Consider the following 24369-nt stretch of genomic DNA (forward strand, 5'->3'; position numbering starts at 1 on the left):
CAATGTGCTGTAATGACAGATTCTTACTTACATGCCTCTCTACAATAACATTGCAGAGCTAAGTCTGACATCCTGGGGATTTGGGGCAAGCACTAATTCTGCAAAACCAGTTTTTTCATGCTTTAAGTGCTTGATCAAAACAGAAGCTATTTTATTGACATGATTAATTTCCCCACTTACCACCTTAATGTTTCATGTAATGCTTTCAGCTCTGTTGTCCTCCTTTCTGAAGAACTTACATTATGCAGTGACTCCAGTTACTTCTGCAACGCTTTTATTACCCCTAGAATGTCTGTATACACATCCTGCACAAGCAGGTAAAGATCCTTCATTTTCTTAGCCCTGTTTCCACCTTTGTATATAAACACTGCTTATTTCTCACTCTTGCTGTTCCTTGTGCTTCAGTCCTGGATGGAATGGTTTTGGAACCTCAGTGACCTGAATTGCTCACTTGACTGCCTTTCTTATTATTATTTACAATTCTTTAAACTTGGAAGTCTGAATGCATAGAGGGAAATGCAAATTAGATATTTGTTGTTAATTTACAATTACATTCAAAGTTTAGTAGAAATCTTTCCATTGTTTTGATGGCTTTCGGATCTATCTCTTAACATCTGTGCTCACGTGCTTAAAATTCACCAGAAGGATGTGATCTGGCAGGGGGTCAGAGGCAGCTCTGCCACCTTCCTGCAGCCAGCACAAGCCAACAGCAATAGAGCTAAGAACAGCCCATGGTTTGGTAAGACAGTACAGGAAGCAAAAGCTCTGCAAGGCTCAGGTTGCACTTGTTTTTGGCTGCATCTATAGTCCAGGTAAACTCTACTAACTTCTCCAGTATTACTTATTCCCTCTTGCATTTCTCAGCTATATATTCTAAGTTCTGCCTGCACACACTTCGCATGAGCTTCAGATCTAGCAATACATGATTACCTCATTGTCAAAGCTTTCTCTTCACCTGCCCACCCACACTATCTACTGTCATTACCAGCTATTTCTGTCACTTCTCAGCAGCGACCTTGTCTTCCCTTTCTGCAAAGTGCTGCAAGATTACTGGCACTGTAGGCTATTAATAATAAACTCGGAGATGTTAGCATGTTTTCTGCAGTGAGATATGAAACATGGAGATAATTTTAATAACAATAGTGGAAGGAGGTGAAAATTTGTTAGAAACAAGTTTTTATATGTGCACATAGAGGTACCAGTAGCAATATGAGACTATTTGAGAAGCGTTCCTGCCTGTGGTGTGCAGGTTGGAGTAGATAATCTCTGAGGTCTCTCCCAACCTAAATCATTCTGTGATTCTATGAACTAGAGCATGAGGGAATGTAGGAGAAGGGTGTTTTCGGATAGCTTTGGAAGGCTATGAGGAAGATTTGCCTTTGTTCGAATTAGAGAAGGCTATGTTTAGTCTGTGACTCGGAATAGAATGTAAATGCTTTGTAACTGAAGAAGAAAATCTAGGCAGAGTTCGGTTGGATGTGTTAGAATATTGTTTTGTTATTTTAACCTGCTGTATGCTTTAATTACATGCATACCAGTAGAAAATAACCAATTAAGATGTGACACCTGTGCCTTCTGATAGACTACATAACTTTGCTGTATAGCGTAATAAATGTCTTCGCCTCCTTACATCTTGTCCTGGAAGCTATGATCGGGATGATCTGAACATTTATACAACAACAAGGGAACATTGAGTTAAATGGTAGCAGCCAAATCATATTCTGAAACTTTGAATCTTAGCTTCCTTCCATTTGTCATAAACGTTAAGCCAGTGTGTGAATAAACAATTTTTCTTATGAATGGGTAGAAGCATTTCTTTGGATGTAAGAGATTTCAAAAGGTTTTGCATAAACAGGAATTCTCCGGGGTTTTTTTTGTGTGCTCTGACCAATTTATTTCTAGGTGCTAACATCTACATGGCATAAGTTTTAGAGGAGCTGGGGTTGTTCAGCTAGGAGACGAGAAGGCTCCAGAGAGACCTAATAGCAGCCTTCCTGTACCTGTTTCCAAAGGCCTGCAGTGACAGGACAAGGGGCAATGGTTTGAAATTAAAGGAGATTTAGACTGGATGTTAGGAACAAATTAATTACCATGAGGGTGCTGGAACACTGGCACAGGTTACCCTGGGAGGTGCTTGAGGCCCCATCCTGGAGATACTCAAAGTTGGGCTCGACAAGGCTCTGAGCAACTTGCTCTAGTGGAGGATGTCCCTGATGACTGCAGGGGGGTTGGACTAGATGCCCTTTGGATGTCCATTCCAACCCAAACCATTCTGTGATCCTATGACCCTACAGTTCATGGTAGCCTGATATATCTATTGGTCATTGAAAACACTGTCCCTATTTTACACTCATTAGGTAATTATCCATATTTAAAAAAAATAAAAATTGACTGAATAATTTTTACAGGGGATTGCTATGTAAGATGGCTACTCCATATTAATAGTAAAATACTTAAAACACCTGCCAGGAAAATTTTAATGTATTTATTTATAAAACCATAATTAAATAACTGCTAAAATATATAAAAAATGCAACCTGGGGAGAAGCACATGCATATAATAACCACAGCTACAGATTGGAGAGCTAGATTTAAAACCCACCTTTTTATTAAGAGGTTTATAACAACTTTATCTGATCGATAGCACTGTGGCATCCACAGGGGAATGAAAAGAGCTGCTATGAGACATAATGCTCACCTGCCTCTGCATTCAGACACAGTTTCAGGACCAATTGTTTCTGTGTGACAACACTGAACAGGCCACAAAAATATCTCTGTTCACACTGCCATGAACAACTGTTTCCCAGTCTTCATCTTGTACAGAAAGTTTTACAAAAAATATTATTTACTGAATCTAAGAAAAGGTGAAATCAAAATGTGTTTTGAGGCATTCAGGCACTTGAACTTGGAATCAGAATTGTAGGTTCATGTTGGTTAGAAGAGACTTTTAAGATCATCAAGTCCAACTGTCACCACTAAACCATGTCCCTCAGCACCACATCTACATGGTGACTCCACTACTTCCGCGGGCAGCCTGTTCCAGGGCTTGTGTTTTTCCTAACTAATATCCAACCTAAACCTCCACATGCACATCTTGCAGCCACCTCCTCTTGTTACTTGGGAGAACAGACTTGTGTTAGGCTTACAATTACCTTTTAATAAAACCTGAGCAACAGACGTAAACCAGATGTTTGTCACATTGGAAAGTCATTCCATACAGCATCATGGTTGAAGTGGTCAACTGGGGCAAAAAATTGCCCCAGTCATTGGAGGGGCTGAGCATACTGACTCCAAACTTGGCTTCCTCTACATGGACCAAGAGAATGATGTGACACAGACAAGTGCCTGCAACTTTACTCAAGAACCAGATCTGCTGAGTAAGCAGGTGCCATTTTTGTACAATCAATTTCTTAGAACCCACTTTAATTCCACTGTGACCCAATGCACATGTCTAATTAAAAAGATGCCTATTCAGAATTTTTGTGCTTAACCAGCATGTATTATGTAATTGCAACCAGGCAGATGTGGATTAGTAGAAGAAACTGTTTACATATTGTCTGTATTTTGCATATAGTGATAAAAGCTATTCAAATAGAGGCATTTAACTTTTGGGGGGAGAGGAATAAAATACATTCCCAAAAAATCTGAAGACTTTGATGATCTACTGAACCAGTAAACATGAAACATGGGAGATTAAAAATAAAAGTAAAGCAATAGCAAAATAATACTTGAATGAATGATGCTCCTAAAATGCTGAAAAGCAGGCAAATTCTCCTCCTAGCTAGACAGTTTTCACTTCTTCAAGCACCTGAAAGCATAGCATGGATCTAAAACTGCCACTTGACAAAAATGTAGTCATTTAAAAGATGGTATGTAATCTGGAGGCAAGACCAGATAAAAAACAAAATGATCCATTTTTTAAGGCAGCCTTTTAATTACAAATTATGTAAGCCTGTTCTGACTAGATTTTGCTTGCAGGAACTACTTCTGCCTCCTGAAATGCTTGGTGTAGATGAACTGCATGACAAAATATCAGTGCCTCTGAAGAGCAAGCTAAAAAATGTAGACCATGTTTGCAGAGCTGTGGGGCATCACTCTGAAAGGTGTCACTGTGTGCTGAGGCACAAGTAGAAATGAAACCCTCTTTTTCTGTAGAAAAAGGAGTCAAAATTGACAACACATTTGCTTTTCTACACACTACATTTTATTTCTGTATGCAGAACATCACATTTATCTAGGTAATGGCTCCCTGGAGGAGAAACAGAGCCAGCCAGCCTCCCAGCAGCCTGAAGGCATAAGAGTATGGCAAAGCATGATGTAAATACCAAACAGTCCCTGTTCCTGCCTGAGAAACCTGGCAAAGTGCCACCTGTCCCTGTAGAAGATGTTTTCAGCATCATTGTCAACTGCACACCATTGCAACTGCTAATGCTTGACACAAACTGCCAGGAAGGAAAGAGGGAGATGAATGAGGTGAAGAACTGGATGGGACACTTACAAATAGGCTGCAGCACAAAGAGAAACATCCTTCTATGTTGAAATAGAGATGGAATTGGGAATTTTTAGTAATAGGCAATCACCTATTACTTGTGAACAGAAAGGGTTAACAGAGATTTTTTCTTTCTTTGAATAATGCTCACATCATAAGGATGAACAAGAACCAGTAAAATACTAAATTAATACTTAGTGAAAGTAACAGCAGTCAGCTGAACACTTATAAACGTGCAAAGACAGACGAGAAGGGTTAGTCTCCATTTTGAATCCAAAGCGGTAAAACTTGGAAGATCATTTGGATTTTAGGGATACTGTGGTTTCTGTAACCAGTGGGCATTACTGCCAGAACTGGCCAGTGTTAGAACTCCTTAATCTATTCATTAAGATCATGATTTCATCATTGATCATTATGCTTTGCTATACTCCCAGAGTGCTTATGCAGGTGCCTAACTTCAGCAGCTGACTCTTTGAGACTGCTGCAAATGTGATTTCACTGTTAGTGAGATCATGAACTTAATTTAAAGCAAAAATACTTGATCTCTGGGTTTTCTTTTTTGTGTGTGTATTCATTGCTCATGAATGTTCTGTGTTCTGCTGACAGAGCTCAATGGGTGCTGCTAGCACTCAGCATTATCCACCATGGATGTGAAACCAAATGCCAGGCACCTTTGATGTGTGGAAACAAAATCTGAAAAGTTCTACCAGCCTATTTTAACTGAGAATGAAACTATCTGGTCTTTTCAGTATCACTCAAAAAAATCTGTATATTATTATCCCACATGAGAAACCCATTGTAATGGCACTGCTAGAGTTCTCATGGCAAGGAGTACTCTGATAAACCAGGGACTGTGGAGGAGGTTTATGCAATGACAAAGCCTGATCTCATGCTGTTAATGTCACTATAGTATGGTTACTAACACTATTTCTAACCATTATTTAATATGCTAGGGATAATTAAAGTGGCAGCTTCACAATGCCCTTACGTGATACATCATAAAGACTATAAAAAGAGAGGACACTAACTTTGGTCTTTGCAATGTCCATATCCATTTTGTTTCTCAGACTTTTCTGTCCTCCAGGATTTATTGCAAGGACCTGTGGATTAAATGCTGAATGCCATAAAGTGCTCCTAGTAGAACTCATCTAAAAGATCTTCCTGGAAAACAGAGGTATGTGTATTGTCACACTTCAAAAGATAACAGATTGAGAAGGACAATCATTAGACTGTCTAGTCCTAAAACTGAAGAGTGTTTAGATTCTAAGACAATCATGAATTTATGTAACAGTGAGCAGAGTGTTTATCTGATGCACTATTGGCTATAATCATAGGTGGAACATTTTCTTCAGGCTTAAAGGGACAGGACTATCTTTACTCTGAGAGAGCTGAGATCATCTGCCTCTAGGTCCAGCTTTAGGCTGCTGCTATTAGGGAGCATCCTGTATCACCAGGGGATCCCTTGAAGCCAGCCTAGCACAGTGGAACTGCTAATGTAATGAAATGGAGGAAAAAATCAAATACTAGCAGCAATGGAAGGAGAAATGCAAGGAAGTGGAGAAAATGTAGGATAAGTCCCTCTGGTATGATTGCCTACTCTCCCACATACTGCCCAAGGAAGCAGAAAGGAAATTTTGTGTGCACAGTTTTTGCCCGTCAGTAATCTAACGAAGAGCATGTTCCTCAAACTTGTTAATGACTCTCTTCTGCCATTCATAACTGATACTACAGTTAAAATGAGTAATATCAAGGTGAGGTTCAGTTTTGATTGCAAGTCTTCTGTGTGCAGAGGGAAGAACTGTTTGCATACAACAGAGAGAATAATAGAACTGTTTGGGTTGGAAAAGACCTTTAAGATCAACCAGTATGAGTCCAACCAGTATGTAGCTACCAAGCCTGGTGCTCAACCATGCAACCATGCACCTTAGCACCACATCTATGTGTTATAGATGTGTTTTTCCTCCCCTGGAGTCTAGACTGGTTCTACTTTAGATTATAATTATTTTGCCAACTTTGTTCTCACCTGCTATCCACTTCTAACAAAGTATCCTCCCATTCCCCCCAACTATGAAAAGAAGCAGAACAAGAGCTGTACAGTTATTTTCATGTAGTTAAAGAGAAAGTGCAAAAGCAAGACTGCTTAAGATGACTGATGATATATTCTTCTTTTTCACTAGCACAAATAGAATCCATTTGGGAAGGATGCTATTGAGGCACAGCAAAGACTTCAAATGCCTAAGTAAGACCCAGATGTGCTCAGATACCAATGAGACGTGAAAGAGATTAAAAGGCGTCATCATTAAAAGAGAATTTAGTTCTGTGAGCATTCTGCAATTTCCTCTAATCCCTCACAAAAATACCAGATGTGACTTCATCTAACAGCAAACTAATACTGGTGGATCGAACTGACTGAAAGGAAAAGGAATAAAAATTATAGGAGGTCAATGTGATTTTTCTACCTAAATCAGGATTTAAAAGAGCATCTAATTCCATCACTGATAGCAGTATAACAGCAAGGCTACAGCGCACAAGAAATTTAAATTACTCTGAAGGACAAGGTTCAGTATACAGCCTGTCCCCACAGAGCTCACAAAGAAGTCTACCACGGTAGCCCGTGCCATGTCTGAGATTTGGGATAAGAACTTGCTGCTGCTGTAAGAGTAAAAATCTTGCTGAGGTCTGTTGAGGCAGATGCAGTTATACTGTACAGGGTATTATGCACCACTCTGCTTGTCAGCTGCAGAGCTGTTGCTCTTTCATAGTCACAGGAAGGCTACTGGACACTGACTAAACACTCTGACTTTCCCCTTACAGTCTTGACTCAAAGGGAGATTGTATCAAGTCTCTTTTATGCTCTTTTATATTATGTGTCCAGAAAGAAAAATGTCTTCCTAAGATTCAGTCTAAACCTACTCTTCTTCAGGTTCAAATCATTCCCTGTTGTCTTATTGCTAGACACCTTTATGAAAAGTCCCTCTGCAACCTTCCTGTAGGAGCCCTTCAGGTACTGGAAGGCAGTTCCAAGGTTACCCTGGAGTCTTCTCCAGGCTGAACAACCCCAGCTCCCTCAGCCTATTCTCATAGCAGAGGTGTTCTGGCTTTTGGATCACCTTTTTGTGGCCCTCCTCTGGACTCGCTCCAGCAGCTCTGTGTATGATGGGGACACCTGCCCACAATTTTTTTAGAATAGATGCTCCCTCACAGACTGGGATTGGAAAACTTATTGTATGTTTGCAAGTGTGACAGAGAACTGAATGAGTCAGGTGAAACATTATGATTTTGTTTCTGCAATGAATTTTCTTTAGCTCATATTATTTTCAATTTGAACTTAAAAAAATAAATTATTATTTGCTAAGATTAAAAGAAATAAATTACTTCCAGTTGACTTGAAATTACATATATTATGCTCTAGTCCTCTAGCAAAGCAGAATTCTTTATTCTTGTAGCAAATGAAATGTTTAAAATATCACAAACATCCTGGCACCTTGGATGGAGCAGAATTTTTGACATGAGCAATTGTTCAAGTGCAGTTCTTAGGATTATTCCTATTTCCCAAAGCAATTCAGATCTATTTTTTAAATAAGTAGAAACTGCACTAGAAACACTTCAATATCTTATATAATAGTCAGCTGCATTTCCTTTTGATGCAATCACGTCTGCCCTAAAAACTATACTCTGTCTGATATACAACAAATAATTGAAATAAGGCAGACTAAACAGATTGCTGCAAACAATCTACCAGAAAAGCAGAAAGCTTTTTTGAACTCTGAGTAACGATGCTGCCACTCAAACCTGCCTGGAAAGGGAAGAGATAAAACAACAGTATTTTTAACTTGTCTATCTGAGAACAACATCCCCTAAATTATAGCAGCCTTCTCAACTGCTATAAAAATTACAAACTCATAAATGTGGTAAATGCTGTGGTACCATATGCAGCACTGCAGCGTTGCATGAATTTCATGCAGAATCTTACAGAGGAATTTACCCCAAATTCACATTTTAATTCAACAAGGCTCAACACATGAGCGATTTCTGGTGCCAGTGATGAGATCTGTCAAGAGACTCCTCTCCACTTCCCTGAAGACAACCTGCCTGAACCCACCAGGCTGCCTTGTGGCGGATGGACTTTTCTACATGTTTCAGTGGAAAAAAAGTCAAGCAGGCTCCACTGAAGAAGAAGCATACTGAGAGCACTGGCTGAAGCTCTGGACAATATCAGGGAAATAATCCTACTAATATGCTAGTGACAGTGGTATGAATAATGCTGCCCTGCACATCTATCATGTCATTCATTCCTTCACAATCAAAAAGATGTTTCTGTTAAACTGTAACATGCATCTCTCCCTTACAAGACATGAAAACACTGTCAGGTTCCCATTACTATCTCAATTTTCTTTTTTCCAGCTCTTCACCTCTTTATGCTGCATGCTTCTTGGAACTGACACAGTGTGAAACCAACATTTTTTTCCTGCACTCTTTCAGCTCTTCCCTCTGTTACAGACACCCCCAGCTCAGCCCTGCCAGCTCCTGCAGAGCTGATAGGTTTGCAGGATTCAAAGGTGTGATATCAGGCTGAATTGTTGATTATTGAATCATCAACTGTTGGTAGCCTTCACTTATTGAGACTTGATATTTTGTGTACATACAGGTGGAACAGAAAAGGTAATGAACTACAGAGCAGCAGCATAACCCAGCATCCTTCGTGACTCAGTATTAGACTATGAACAAATTCTCAAGAAACAGACCTATCAAGAAAAGAAGATGTATCACACATTATCTCCTGACTTTTCCTCAGCAGTACTACCGATGATGCTCAGTATAGCAAAGAAAGCCTCAGCAAATACTGCATATAATGTTGCTGATTTTAATGCAGAGAAAATTAGTCAAATACAACGAATTTTAATTTACTTTCACTAAGACCTGAAGAAGAAAACAACACATCAAAAGGAGTGAAAGTGCCAGCATTTAAAAGATCCATACTCACATCACTGCTCTCAGACCTTTCTCGCAAAGCTCCTCTTTTCTTTAGTACCTTGCCCTCCTCTCTCTCGCCTCCTTCCACATGCACACACATGCATATAAACACCCACTCGCCAGCCATCTCTGAGCATAAAATTACTGCCTCTTTTTCCTGCAGAACAAAAACAAATTGTCACATCTTCAGCTCCAGCAAATCCTATTCCAGTCAGTTTTCTCACAGTCCTGCACTCCGCCTCTTAGAGATGAAATCCTCTTCTCCCACCACCTGAGTAACCCCCTCAGACCAACAATTGAGACCTGGCCAAACTCTTGGGCTCCAGTCACCAAGAGTTTGTCTAGCTTATGTGCACAGCCCTTGCTTATCTGGGCATGATGGAGAGTGGCATTTAGGGGAGTCTGGCACTGCTCCCATGTGGTATTGACTGGAAGAGAAGATGAACAGCAGTGATTGCTTCCTGGGCAGCCCCCTGTTGCTACATGCACAGAGCTTATGGCAGCAGCATTGCATCTCAGGCTTCACTTCCATTAACTAACTCAGAATCAATATTCCACTTATATGACTGCTAGAGGGGACAAGACTTCTGTGGGGCAAAGAGAGGAAAGGCTGAAAGAAATCTTCCAGGGGCTTCTCATTAGGATTAACTTCATGTCCATCTACTGGTTTGAAAAGTGCTCCTTCTGTTACGGAGACATTAGAGGGTTTGAAACAAACAAACCATTTTTCAAAATGTCAGAATTGCTGGTTACAAAGAGGCAGTTGCCTAAGAGCAGGAAGGAACTCTGCTCTTCTTGCAAAGGCTACATGAGCAGCTAACCAGGGTCAGATGAGAAGTGCATGCACACTAATATCCTGATTCCAGCAACAGACAGTGAAAGATGCTTTACAAGTAAACTCAAACAAAATTGCCTGAAATGTCTCTGTAACCCCCATTAGTTAAAGGTTCAAAAAGCTCCTGGAATATGATTTATATGCTTGGAAATGCTTCTACCTCTCTAATGTAACTGGGGATATTTTTACTTTATGCCATGCATCAAATGAGGAACTCAGAGCACTGACAAGAATTGATTTGCAAGCAATCGAGCACACATTTCTATGGGACTTTACAAATTCTAAATGAGCTTTTTCTCCTTTTGGATGGGGAAATACAGTTACAGGGATGGTAACTTATTTGTTCAGGTGAAATATTTGCTCTCAAGAAAGCTATTTCCTATTCTAAATATACAGCAGAAATTGTATCTTAAAAGTCATTAAGTTACTCTTTAATATTCAAAAGATTTACTTTTCATTTTGGTAATTGATAACATGCCTATTATATGCCAAAATAACTAAATTAAAAGAAAATCAGAGGTGGCATGGCTGATGATACTGGAAAGTACAGCTTTATTATTATTATTATTATTATTATTATTATTATTATTATACGTTCTCAATTTCCCTATCATGTCTTTAGATAGAAAGAAGATATTTTCCCTGCTCCCAGATCATTTTTTCTTAAGAAATAAGATGCAATTATTTACTGAATGAAATAGTACAGAAGATGATTACTATTATTTTCAATGTATATTTTTGCCTGTTCATACCAATAGCCAAATCATGCAAAACAGATGTTAATTACATTTGATGGGAGAAAAGTTATTTATGCAACTGCAGCATTTTTGGCAGCCACTGATTTCACTGCACACTGCTTACTCAACTGGCAACTTGCAAAACTGAATAGCAGTATCCTAAGAAATGTGAGGACTAGGACAGTCTATTTATCATCTCTTGGCCTATGTTAAATACCCCTAATATCATCATCTGCAGATTTTGTATCATGTTGTTCAGACTGAAGAATTAATTTACAGACTCCTGCCCTCTGCTCTGCTCTGGGGAGACCCCACCTGGAATACCGTGTTCAGTTCTGGTGTTCCCAGCTTAGAAGGGACATGGAGCTGTTGGAGAAGGTCCAGAGGAGGGCCACGAAGATGATCCAAGGGCTAGAGAACCTCCCCTATGGGGACAGACTGAGAGAGCTGTGGCTGTTCAGCCTGGATTGTAGAAGGCTCTGAACAGACCTTTTAGCAGCCTTTCAGTACCTGAAGGTGACCTACAAAAAAGCTGGGGAGGGACTTTGCACAAGTACTTACAGCAACAGGATAAGGGACAATGGCTTTAAGCCTGAGGAGGGTAAATTTATACTGGATATTAGGAAGAAATTCTTTACAGTAAGGGTGGTGAGACCCTGGAACAGGTTGCCCAGGAAGGTCATGCATGCCCCTTCCCTGGAGGTGTTCACGGCCAGGTTGGATGAGGCCTTGAGCAACCTGGTCTAGTGGGAGGTGTCCCTGCCCATGGAATAGGGGATCACAGAATCACAGAAATGATATCCTTCAGGGTGGCCTGCCAAGGGACTTTGTCAATCAGTCTCCTGAAGAGGCCAAAGTTTGCCCTCTGGAAGTTCAAGGTGGCAGTTTTACTAACCCCTCTCCTAGTTTCTCCAAGGACAGAAAACTCAACCATCTCATGATCACCAAGGGCTGGAACTGGATATTTAAGGTCCCTTCCAACTCAAATAATTCTATGAACAGTACAATAGGGTGAAAGTGTATTAGTATGCAAAAGCAGACAAAAAATATTTGGTGTTTCTTTTGCCTTTGTATTTTGCATATGTGCAGTATGTGTGAGAGAATTTTTGGTATCCTTGTCTATGCTTCTGTCTTTATGGCCATGTTTTACATGGAGTCAGACCTTGAATTAATAGGATAGTGAGGCTGCATGCACTTGAATAGTTCATGGCCAAAACATTCGCTCTGGTTTTTTTCACCTTTACCCTTTCAAATTTTACTCTGCCATGTTTCTTGATTTCTGTATGATCTCATTCTCTGGTAAAGATATGGCACCTTTGAGCACCAGAAGATCTCCATTTCTTCTTGTTACAGAGACCTAGACTGGCTTTGATGTGTATGTCTTGTGTATATGGTTTGTGTTGCATTTGTATCTTAGCATAGAATGTATCTGCATTATGCCCTCTTTTCACATCAGATGGCTTCACCTTTGGTTTCTGGGTTACGTAAAAACATAACTGCAGCAAAAATCTGGTCAAAGGTGAAATGGGATAAAATGATAGTAAGTGCTGTACAAGTGCAATCTGGCACTTACTCAGAACTTTGTCCATTTACATGTCCAATATTGTACTGTTTCAAGAAGTAAGCAGATACTAGAATTTTTAGGACTGATAAACATAAATCAAAATATAGTGTCAGCAAATGTGAACTGCTTTCAAAATTAAGTAAGTGCTCCAAACTATGCATGCCATGAAATGCCTCCTGTGTATAGATATGGATTTTATCAAGCAAAAATTGCTGCTCTTTTCAGATCCCTGCTGCATTTCTGTATATCATCTGGACATGATATACAGGGAGTTTTTGAAGAAGAGTCACCACAGGAAAGAGAACAAGTTACATGTATTATGCAGTCTTAATGTAAGTGTATACTTCATGTACTCCAATAATATCTAAACCAAATTATTACAAGTGCTGAAAAAGGTTTTATAATCATCAGTATATGGCTGAACTCAGCCATCAGACTTCATATAATGTTATTGTTTGAATGGTTAAATGACAGAAAATTAAGCCTGCTAAGTTTAAAAGGGTTTTTAGTGCTTCTTTTAAGTGTTCATAAAACCAAGAGTGAAGTTTGAATTAGGCTAGGGGAGACAAATACCCTTAACATTGTCAGAAAATGGTTATTATTATTACAGTAATGAATCAGTCACTGCCTGCTGTAATAGATGATAAGGAAAAACAAAGAAGCGTATTAAAGCACTTCTCTTAAGGAGGAATGTGGGTGTTTCAGCAGTGTCTAATGTCATGTACAACCACCTCAGGCATTTGAGATATTCAGATGGGACTTCCATGTATGATACAGGACTAACAAGAGACTGCTTTCTGGAAGAGAAGGCAGTGCGATCTCTGGCACTTTAAATGGCACTAGACACGTTTATGCAACTGAGCTGCAACCCCAATGTTGGTAGTCTCAGCTGTCCCCTGAAGGCAAAGTTTTCCCCCCATTGACACCATACTTGGGGATCTACATTTCTTAATGAGATGCTTTGAACACTTTGAATTAAGGTACTAAGCCTAAAATGTGAAATAGATGGTTCCCCAAATCTCTGAACCACAGCAAACCTTAGGGCTAAATCTCAAGATGTTGAATCAGAAACCACTTGTACTAGCCATGTGAAACCAGAACCAGGCTCCAGGCAACCTGATCTAGTTGAGGATGCCCCTACTTACTGCAGAGGGGGTTGGACCAGATGACCTTTGGAGGTCCATTCCAGCCCAGACCATCCTACGATTCTACAGCCTTGTGAACCGAGACAGCATGTGAGGTAAAGACAAGGAGTTCCTAAAAATCTGTTTCTAATCATTGCTCTGACTTAAAAAACATTTTCAGAACCATTTTGAAATCCAAGTTAGTGCTCTGTGATTGCTCTTCCAGTTTGTATAAATATTTTTAATTCAAGACTTTGAGGGAATAGCCAAATGACAGAGCTGAAAAGAATCAATAGCTCTCTTCATACCTCGAGGAATATTTATGCAAAGTGGAATGGCTTTAATAGGACAGATTTGTGTGCTGTGCTTAATGAATGCTCAGTAGCTTGATAAACAGGGAAGATGCATTCAAGTTCCAGCTCCATATCAGGCTTTTGTTCTTGAGGTCCAGCCAAAGGTCCCTGTTCAGCCAGGATGGTCATACGTCAGAGCTTTCCTCTACAACTAGGGGAACAGAAACTTTTGTTTTATAAAATTTAAGCCAAGATTTATTTTTTTTTTTTTTTTAATGTGTGTGTGTGACTAAAAGAGTTATATTTTAAAGAATTCTAGTTATGTAGAGATTCAGGATAAATTTATGAGGAGTAGCAAAACTGCATCGGTCTATCTTGGGAAGATTCTCAAAAGTCAGAGATAATTTTATGCACACACCTCTCGAAACAGTTTTAGCATTAGTTCTGTGATATATGCAAGCTTTTATGGTGAGAAATATAAAGGATTGATGAAGTGATGTGCTGTGTACTGCACAAAGAAAGTACAGCCCCTTAGATATTCTTAGAATATCAGAATATTAGAATTAACCATGTAGGAAAAGACCTTTGAGATCATTGAGTCCAACCTATCATCCAACACCATCTAATCAACTAAACCATGGCACCAAGCGCCCCATCCAGTCTCTTCTTAAACACCTCCAGTGCTGGTGACTCCACCACCTCCCCGGGCAGCCCATTCCAATGGCCAATCACTCTCTCTGTGTAGAACTTCTTCCTAACATCCAGCCTAAACCTCCCCTGGCACAGCTTGAGACTGTGTCCTCTTGTTTTGGTGCTGGTTGCCTAGGAGAAGAGAACAACCCCCTCCTGGCTACAACCACCCTTCAGATATCTGTAGAGAGCAATAAGGTCTCCCCTGAGCCTCCTCTTCTCTAGGCTAAACAATCCCAGCTCCCTCAGCCTCTCCTCATAGGGCTTGTGCTCCAAACCCCTCACCAGCGTTGTTGCCCTTCTCTGGACACGTTCCAGCAACTCAACATCTTTCCTAAACTGAGGGGGCCAGAACTGGAGAATGATGTCCATTTGTTTCAGCTATGAACCAGCAGGGCATCTATTAGCTCCCTCCTCCTGTGGGGTGAGAAGACCCCAGCATTTGCATTGCAGTTCCAGTCTCAATGACCTCTCAATCCCCTCTCCTTGAAAAGTCAAATTAAAGATGAAATGAAAGAAGACTGGTTTTAGAAAACTACACAGAGGTTTTACCAAATTATTACTCCTGGTTTACACTTGATGAAGCCCTAGTATATATTAAAAAGCTTTTTAGCCTGGAGATGAACCTCTTGAGATTACAATTGTGGTACACAGTTGGCTACCAGTGGGAGGGAGTACTATAAACCAGAATATTGTGAGATCTTGACTGATAGCACATAAGAGAGACTTGACTGGTTTGAAAAAGAAGATACATATGGTAGTGTGAGGTCATGATACACTGAGTCCTTCCTTTAGTGATGTTCTGGCAGTTAAATATATTTACTTCTTTGGAATGAAGGTATTCCTTCTGCCCATACAGTCCACCTCTTCTGACTGAATAGCTTGCATCTCACCTGATTTGACATTAGGGGAGAGAATGCTTTGTTCATCTGAACTGAAAATGGACAGAGAACAGAACTAAGAGTTCAGGTCTGTATTGTTTCTAGATGATGTAGCATCTTGGCACTGGCCAGGTGTATGCTTCGCTGATGAAAAGAAAGAGCATGCCTCTTATTTTTTGCTTCACAATGAGCTATGACAATTAATCACAGATATGTGCTTCCAGAAAGCTCAGTCTGTGATGACCATAGCTATCCATCAGTCAGAAGGGCCATCAACAGACTCAACTAGCCACTTCTGCACCATGTCTTTGAGCTGTTTCCTGGAAAATTTCACCAAAGGAACTAGAACTTGCTGAAATGCTGAGCTTGATTAAGTAGGAGTGTTTCAGTTTCTCTAGTCCATTGAATAACCTTGAGAATTGTAGGAAAGTTTGTGCCTTTGCAGCTTCAGATTTTATCTGATGCAGCAGCAGGCCTAAATCTTTGTTTGCCTTAGAACAGCATTCACAATCACTCACTGTACTCACTGTAGACGCAGCCTTTTACCAGTGACATTCGGTCAGTGTTTTAATGGCATATAGGGGCCTCTTAAATGCAAACATTTTTCTATCAGCAGCGTGAGGCTTCGTACAAGACAAGCAATGTAACATCTCAGGAAAGAATGTGGAATCAGCTCCTAGGCTGTCCTGAGGTAGAGAGATGCTGTGGAATGTAATGTTCATATCCAGCAGCTTGACTTAGCTCCAAATGCTAAAACATGTCCTAGAAAAGCATTTGCTGTATTATTAGCAGTGATTAGTTCACAGATGCTAGATTTACATGAGGACATAATAACCCTGAGGAATTCTGAAACATCTGGTGAATGGGATCAGAAATGTAACTTTGGCTGGTTTTGACATATCCACTGAGATGTGGTTCCTCTGAGCCTGCTTGGGAAGTTTGTTGTGTGTCTGGGACAACTGCCTAGCACTGGGCGCTGAGTGGTGGTGTTCAATCACTAGGACCTCAGATATCTCTTGTTGCATACCAGTGCAACTTAAATTGTTTCATAGCATCGCAGCAATGCCAATAACCATCAGGCAGCTTCTCCAATGTCCTAAGGGATGAAACTCAAAATGGTTTGATTTTGAAATCCTCAGGTGAAACCACCACTGTGTTGTGATCATGGTAAAAGGTGAAAACGACATCTTACATAGATTCACTCTTCTATTTTAATATTTGTAACTGACCCCTAAATTAGATTTTGGGTGGAGAAGTAACCTGAAGTTACAACATCAGTTTTCCATGAGATGGTTTCTTTAACAGTTAGGAGAAATTACAGCATTGGTGTCTTCAGCCTGAGGCAAAGATCAAGTAAGGTAAAGGAGATGGTGCCTTTCCTTCCTTTCCCCACCATGTCTGATGCAGGTCTGAAACTAGAATTTCATTTACCTGTGTGACTGTGTATTTGTGTCTGCCTCCTATATTTGCAATGCACTGTAAAGATCCTGCTTTGCTGCTATGGTTTATCCACGGTAAACTCTCACAGGCTAGAAAACTCTCTTTATCTTCACAGTGACTCTGGCCACCATGAACTTGGTTTTCTGCAGAGACAACATAATCTCAAACTAGCATTTCTTCTGATAAAGCCTTGGTGAGAAATGGAAGGGAAAATTATGCATGTGGCTCAGTATCAATTTGCAGCCTGACTGCTATCTGAAGGGCAAGTAGTGCTGGAGAGAGACAGGACACAGTGACAGACCTGCATGAACAAAGGACTCTAGTCACTGGTAATGAGGTGAATCAGTGAAAATCCCAACTGGATCTAAAGTACAACAATCTTAGCCACGCAAATGCTTAAGTATATGGACACAAGCCCACAGGGGCTGTGGGATCTCTGTCCTGTAAGAGTTTCTAAATACACATAGCTGAAGGCCTGAGCAACCTGATCCAATCACAAAGTCAGCCCTACTTTGAGCAGGAGGTTTGCGACTGGAGGTCCCTGCCAACTGAAATCATTCTATTGTTCTCTGTGTTCTCATGTGAGAGACGATGGCTGGCTTAGAAACTTAGTTAAATTTTCCTCCAAAACTGTTTCATATATACATGGATATGATGTGACCCTGCAAACCTGTAAGACAGTGGTTTACAATCCTTATCAATCTGTGGACATGAAACTATTTTCAGTGGTGGTCCAGATCCTATGAGCAGCTTTAAATCTCTTCAGAGGAAGATTCTTTTATTTAGTTAGCTTTCACGTATTCTCTATTAGTAGCCCACAGATGCCTACGTGTCCATATGCCACAGTGAAAACTCTTGTTTTGATGTTTCTAATGAGGACAATGTTGGATCAGACTCCACTTTGATTATTTTGCAAAACCATCCTCTCTAAAGAAATAAATTTGCACTTAGTAGTCTGTGCTGTCTCTGGCTGTCTCCTTTACTTTCCATGCACAGACTCGCCTTGAATAAATAGCCTATAAAGCAAAGAACACTGTATCCCATTTTGATGTAGGAGAATGCAGAGATTTTTTCTCTCTTAAAATATTGTGAAATGGAAAAATAAGCTACTTGGCATTATTAGAAAGAAAACCTACAGGTAAGTTTTCTCTGAGAAGCTTGTCTTTTCTTATAGAATAGCTGTTTTACACATGAATACAGACAGTGATATGGGAAAAGCATACATTCATGGAGAGAGGAAGACTCAGAAATCTACATCTCATTCCACTTCTCATATAAAAGAACAGAGTAACCATCTTACTTACCTGTTTCCATTTTCCCATCTTGTGCTGCAGGCCCATCAGGGATTACACTCTTCACCTGGAGAAACTCATCCGGCTCATCCCCACCAATGATGGTAAATCCAAAACCCATGTTGCTTTTCTTAAGAGTTGTGCTGAGGAAAGTCCCCTTCAGCTGTGACGCATCACGAGTGAAGAGTGGTTTTTCTACATCAGTCAACAAAACCAAGAAAGACAAAAGTTCTTATCTAGTCACAAGACAGCAGGGAGAGAAGATAACAATATTAACTGACAGCAGGTGACAGTGGATGAAAACCAAGGAAACGAAGAGTGCAGGCATTCCAGGAAAAAAAAAAATTAGTGAGTTTTTCTATTAATACAAAGCTTAAAATGTATTTATGTATGGCAGATCAGCCATACGTGGGGAGTTATAAATATTCTTTCACATTAGAAGCACATTTAGAAGTGGAGATTGTGCAGCTAAAATAATTACAACAATAAAAATGATCTGTGAGGTACTTTTAAAACCTCTTTCCTAACCTATAAATTCATCTTTCCTACAAAGTAAAACATTCTCCACAATTTCCTTCCAGTCACAGTAAGGAAAATATCCCTTGAAAATCTCATTCCATTTGTTTACAAACAGTGCTCAAAATAAGGTGAGTTTTTCTCTCAAAACAAGTGAGGTTTTGGCATCCATCAAGTGACACACACAACCGCTGTGCAACCCTCACGTGCCCTCTCCACATGCCCTGGTGTGCAATGTGGGTGGCAGAGCCTTCCCGTGCCTCTCTCCCATGCCGCACTCAGTGAGGAAGAGTGGGAGGAAGGTGCAAAGGTTGTGACTCCACCTGCTCTCGCTATGCCTGTGGCGGTGCAGCTGAGATGGCAGGCAGCAGACGACATACCGTGCAGCCTGCATGTCCCAGCACGGTCACGCTGGCACTGGGACAGGTCATTCATGCTGCGGGACCTCTTGGGGGCGAGGCGCAGGTGGGCAAATTTGGGTCTAGGTAAGGTTGACGAGAAGCTTTCTACTGTTACAAAAGAGAACAAGCTTCATTCTCTGGCTACAACCTTCAGTCAAAATGCATTTTTCTCTGCCAGGGGTACCTTAGAGCTGCCTTCCAATACCTGAAGGGATCCTACAGGAAGGCTGCAGAGGGACTTTTCATAAGGGTGTCATAGTGACAGGACAAGGGGCATTGGTTTGAAGCTGGGGGAGAATAGGGTTATACTGGATCCTAAGAAGAAATTCTTCAGTATGAGGGCGGTGAGACTCTGGAAAGAGTTGACCAAGGAGGTTGTGGATGCCTCCTCCCTGCGGGTGTTCAAGGCCAGGTTGAGAGGTGTCCCTGCCCACGGAGGGTAGGCCGGAGTAGATGATCTCTGAGGTCCCTTCCAAGCTGAGCCACTTTAGGATTCTATGTTTGCTCTTGCACAGCTCTTTTTAAGTACATTAATTTTTATATTACCAAAAGGCTGTATTCTTGCAAACTCCTATAACATAGTGCTTGAGTCTTTTAACTTAATTGATACTTGCTGGACGAGCTAGTTTAGAAACATACCAAACATCAATTAATGGTAATTTGGAGAATGTACAATTAGTTATTTCAGTGTTGCCAACCTCGGGTACTCAAGACAGAATTGTGCATTCCCAAGAACAGAATTTATGATTTTATTTTAAAATTTAATTTTGGGCTTTTATTTCGCTTTCTGTTTCTCATCCTCAAATTTTCTCTTTTCTTTCTCTGTACTTCTGAAGGCTAGAGTATTTCAGGTGGCTCATCAATCCAAACACGCTGGGAGCTTGGTTATTTAGGGTGAAAAAATGCTAGATGATATCATTGTGAGAATTGGCAACACTACTCTTCTAAGCAGACTATGGCAACATCATTGTCACATAAAGAAGAGAGCAGGACCTTTAATCTTAACTAAGACAGCTGACACAATACCATACCTCGGAAACCTTGGGCCTGCATAGGCTTTGTTCCAAGTTCTGCGTTGGGCATGTTATGCTGCTGTAGCTTCCTTTTTGCTTCTAAGACAGGGTTTTCAAATTGTGTTCTTCTATTTATGTGGCTGGAAAAAAAATGGCTTTGATTAAAAAGCTGGTTTGGTTGGGGAAAATGGTAATTTTCACAGTAGGATGCTGTATGTAACTTAGGTGTATGAGGTTAAAGAGTGAAGTTGTTATGAATCCCCACTGGGCCTAAGCACGTCCCTTACAATCCACACAACGTTGGGGATGAGCAATGCAGAGTCTACTGCACTGCATAATGAACAGCACTGAGAAGTGTTCTGTAACTTCAGCTTGCTGAAGGCTGCTGCAGACAGATGGCTTTGATCTATGAGCCTACATATGAAATGACAGTGTTGCTGAAACATGCTGCAACGCCAGTTTTCTGTGTCTTTAGCACAAGCATTGTTCTGTGCATGACTCAAAGGATCTGAACCATTTCCGTGCATTGTTATTGATTAGCTGTAAAGTGAAACTACTTAATCACAGAAAAGGGAAAGCCTGGGACACCGAATGCTTTTATGATCACAGCTTAGAAATCAATCTAGCACAGGAAATATACCAAAGATGATTTCTTTTTAATTCCATGTTATATATCTGCTCAGCTGTGCAGAAAAATTGGATCTTGCAGAAACCACGTTAGATGGTAGATTAGAACTACAGGAACAAATATATGAAATACAAGGAAAGGTAATACACACATTTTTTTCTGGATGTTTTATGTTCCTGCAATGGGGCATTAAGTACATCGCTGCCATTATAATACCAGTGTTCTATTTTGTTTAGAACTACTATCTTAACTGCATGCTCTCATCCTATCCTTGATTTTAATTGTTTAATGTAAAGCATACCTTTTAGCAATCAATGAGGAAACTCTACAATTCTGTCCTGTCATACGTTTCACACATTTTCTGAAGATGGCAACTCAATTTAGTAGACTGAATTGAACAACTCTGCCAGATAGGATCATGGTAGGATCACAACTGAAGCTTGTGCTGCAAACATTGTTGTGGCAAAAGAAATACATATATATACAGAAGGGCAGGTTTTCAAACTTGTCACTTCTTATTTGTTCACACTGAGCTACTAGGCATTTGAGTTCTTCTGAAAATCCAATCCTAATCATGGGCTTTAAGCACTTAGAGAGATGACCTGGGACCTTTTGAAACTCTGAGAACCTAAAAATGGTTGAATACCTTCAAATTTATATTGAAATTACCTTCTATGCCACATTAAGCACTTTTCAGGTCCCTTGGGATTCAGATCCTACTACTGCTTCAAAGACAATAAGTGGAATTGCCATTAAGAAGTGAGGTAGATGAAAAGCAGCCAGTCCTATGGGAGTGCAGTACTCCTGGAAAATCAGGATTTAATGGCCAAAGCTAATGCAATGAAAATATTTCCAGTCACGTACGAGAATATTTAATTTAATAAGAGGAAGTAGATGTGATAAATCCTGGAATCCATTCAAGTGGCTGCTACCTCAATTTTGTACTAAAAAAATTGATTTATAGTTTTCTTACACATTTTAATCTGTGTTGTGGACAGAGAAAGTCCCTGTTGATTCTTTCCTTCTTCTTAGAAGCTGTTTAAAATTGTAGGTTTTCCTGTCCTAGTCTTTTATTTTCTAGTTAGACCATGCTGTAATTGTCAGGGTCTTCAGCACCTGAATCTATTGCAAACCTAGAAACATATGATGGAAGTCAGCAGACTTCACCAGTTCAAAATGGAGAGAAAGAGAAGACTCACACACATTAAAGGGGGTAATTATGAACTAGCATGGAAAGGGTAATCTCCATGCTATCACTATCATGTGTTGTATCTCAATATCGTACAGGAAATGCTACTTTTGCCATTTGACAAGGCAGTGATGAAACTACTACATAAAGTTCTGATCACCCGTGACCAAGTAAAATCAATCCACAGAAAAGATTTGACTGTAAGAGCAGTGAGAGATGATAGAAGACCACAGGAGTTTTAGCTTTTTAGTCAAGTGGAATTAATTGTGATATATAAGTAAATTCTATGAATACATTTGGAAGTAAACACTAGAATGTATTAAAGAAGTCAGGATTTCATACTTGAAATCTGTAGGCTGCTTACAAGCTGAAGTGTGAATTATGAAACAGCTTTCAATAGCAGGTATGGGGTAAGATATTTAGCTTGGTTTATGTTAGCATTTGATAAGGTTAAAACCAGAGCTACAACACAATGGATGAAGTGCTTTAGCATAGAGATCATGTGATTTTTTAGAAGCTCCAAAGTACCCTGCCCTGGTGTTCAGCTGCCCTTCCAGAAGACCATGAGTTTCCACAGATTTTGTGCTGTATTACACAGATCTAATGGATATCCAAGATCACACTACAGATCTGCATTTAGGACCTTGACCTATGGTTAGTGTCATACTGTAATTGCAGGGCACATCTCAGTGCCACAAGAAGCCTTTTGCAGACCAAAGTTTCAACTTATATGTAGCTCTATGATACAAGAAAAGATGAGGCTTCAGCTAATAGAGGATGGCTCAAGGGGTATCAGTTGTGGTACTGACATCACAGCTAGAATCTGTTACCCACTTCTTTACAGTTTCTAGATAGAGTTAAAGATGTGGTTTAGTCCATTTACACAACAATGACACCAGTAATGGCTATCTTGAAATGACCTTTTGTGCTAGTAGACCAGACAGAAAGATTAGCAGAGGTGGTTTGAACAGTAATTCTTAGTTCCAATTTATTCCCATGTTCTGACTGTTTTATGGTAGTGTGCAGTCTCAAAAGCAAAATGTGAGAATTATAACAAATCCAAAGAAGTGCATGAAATATGGTGTCCAAGAGGAGTCAAAGAAAAGAAAATTATGGAGTTTATAAATCAGCAACACTGTGCTTCTAGGATGATGAGACATGAAACACCTTCCTTCCATTGAATTTTAAGTGCTACACAGCTTCATGGCTAAATAATAAAAAAAATGTTGCTACTGAAAAGTTTACCTAAGAAAGAAGTTACCAAGCTAAGTAGTTCCCTTGAAAGGACATTCTGGCCTTTCATTTAGCTACTTCAGCTGCATGCAAAATAGATAATACTAAGCTAGGCCTTAATAAGACAAGACAGTCATGAGTTGTAGAGATGGTTGCAAATGAGTGCTTTTTGTGGTTAAAATAGATTTTGGATATGATCCAAAAACATATTGATCATAGCTCATGATATGTAATTCAGTAAGCATTTTATTCTTCACATTTCTTCCTTTATTTTATACAATACATACAAAATTTGAAAGCTTGATCCAAAGTCAAGAATCCAACTAATTTCTTCTAGTGCAGTTGTGGTTGTACAAAAGAATCTAGCTGCTTTTTCTTTGCTTTCTAGTCCTAGGAACTCTGGATTTGCCTCTGCAGAGAAGAAGGGGTAGTTGGTGCTGCTGTCCTGTGTTAGCTCTCTGTATGCTGAGGACAATCCCCCAGTTAGGATTTGGTTTTGGGCTGCATTTAGGTGTGAAGCTGAAATACCACCTTTTGTGTTACAAGCATGTGTTGTCACCACCAGCGAGTTTGAGACATAGGGACCACTTTGCCATCCCATCAGTGAGCGTGGGCAGGCTAAGTTGTTTTGGTGAGGGAGTTTCACATTAGATGTGCTTAAGACAACTGAGACACATTCTTATGAGATTCCTGGGCAGTAATGTCTGTGTTGGGGCCTGGGTTGTCTTGAAGCATTTGCATAAGCAGCTAATTTAGAATGTGTACTATGATAGCTTTGTTCAGAATATATATTGTGATAGCCTTGTAAAAGAACATGAACTGGTGTCCTGATAAACAGCCTTTGGGAAAGTTAGCAATAAGAAGACATTGTAACACAACAGGGGATGTGAATCTGGGATTGTGATTCAATTTGCACCAATGTCAACAACCAACCAGATTGATCAAAAGGGTGTGTGGACAGCTCGTGAGGATGCAGAACAGCCTATCTTATTGCAGAATAGTGTGAGTATACAATATAGAAGTAGAGCTGATAGTTAATAAAGTTGAACGATTTATGCATCATATTGGTG

The 24369-nt window shown here is 40.0% G+C and overlaps 1 protein-coding gene across 9 annotated transcripts in view; it reads right to left on the reverse strand.

Annotated features, from left to right (window-relative positions):
• MAGI2 (membrane associated guanylate kinase, WW and PDZ domain containing 2) overlaps window positions 1–24369 on the reverse strand; it is a 675431-nt gene that overhangs the window by 117285 nt on the left and 533777 nt on the right. For all 9 annotated transcript variants that reach the window (XM_054178160.1, XM_054178157.1, XM_054178158.1 and 6 more), the window contains 2 exons: window positions 20268–20389; window positions 18332–18514 (listed from right to left, as the gene is read on the reverse strand). In XM_054178160.1, the coding sequence (XP_054034135.1) occupies window positions 18332–18514; window positions 20268–20389 (305 nt within the window). The remainder of the gene's footprint in view (window positions 1–18331; window positions 18515–20267; window positions 20390–24369) is intronic.

Source organism: Dryobates pubescens, chromosome Z (assembly GCF_014839835.1).
Source record: "Dryobates pubescens isolate bDryPub1 chromosome Z, bDryPub1.pri, whole genome shotgun sequence".
Lineage (NCBI taxonomy): Eukaryota > Metazoa > Chordata > Aves > Piciformes > Picidae > Dryobates > Dryobates pubescens.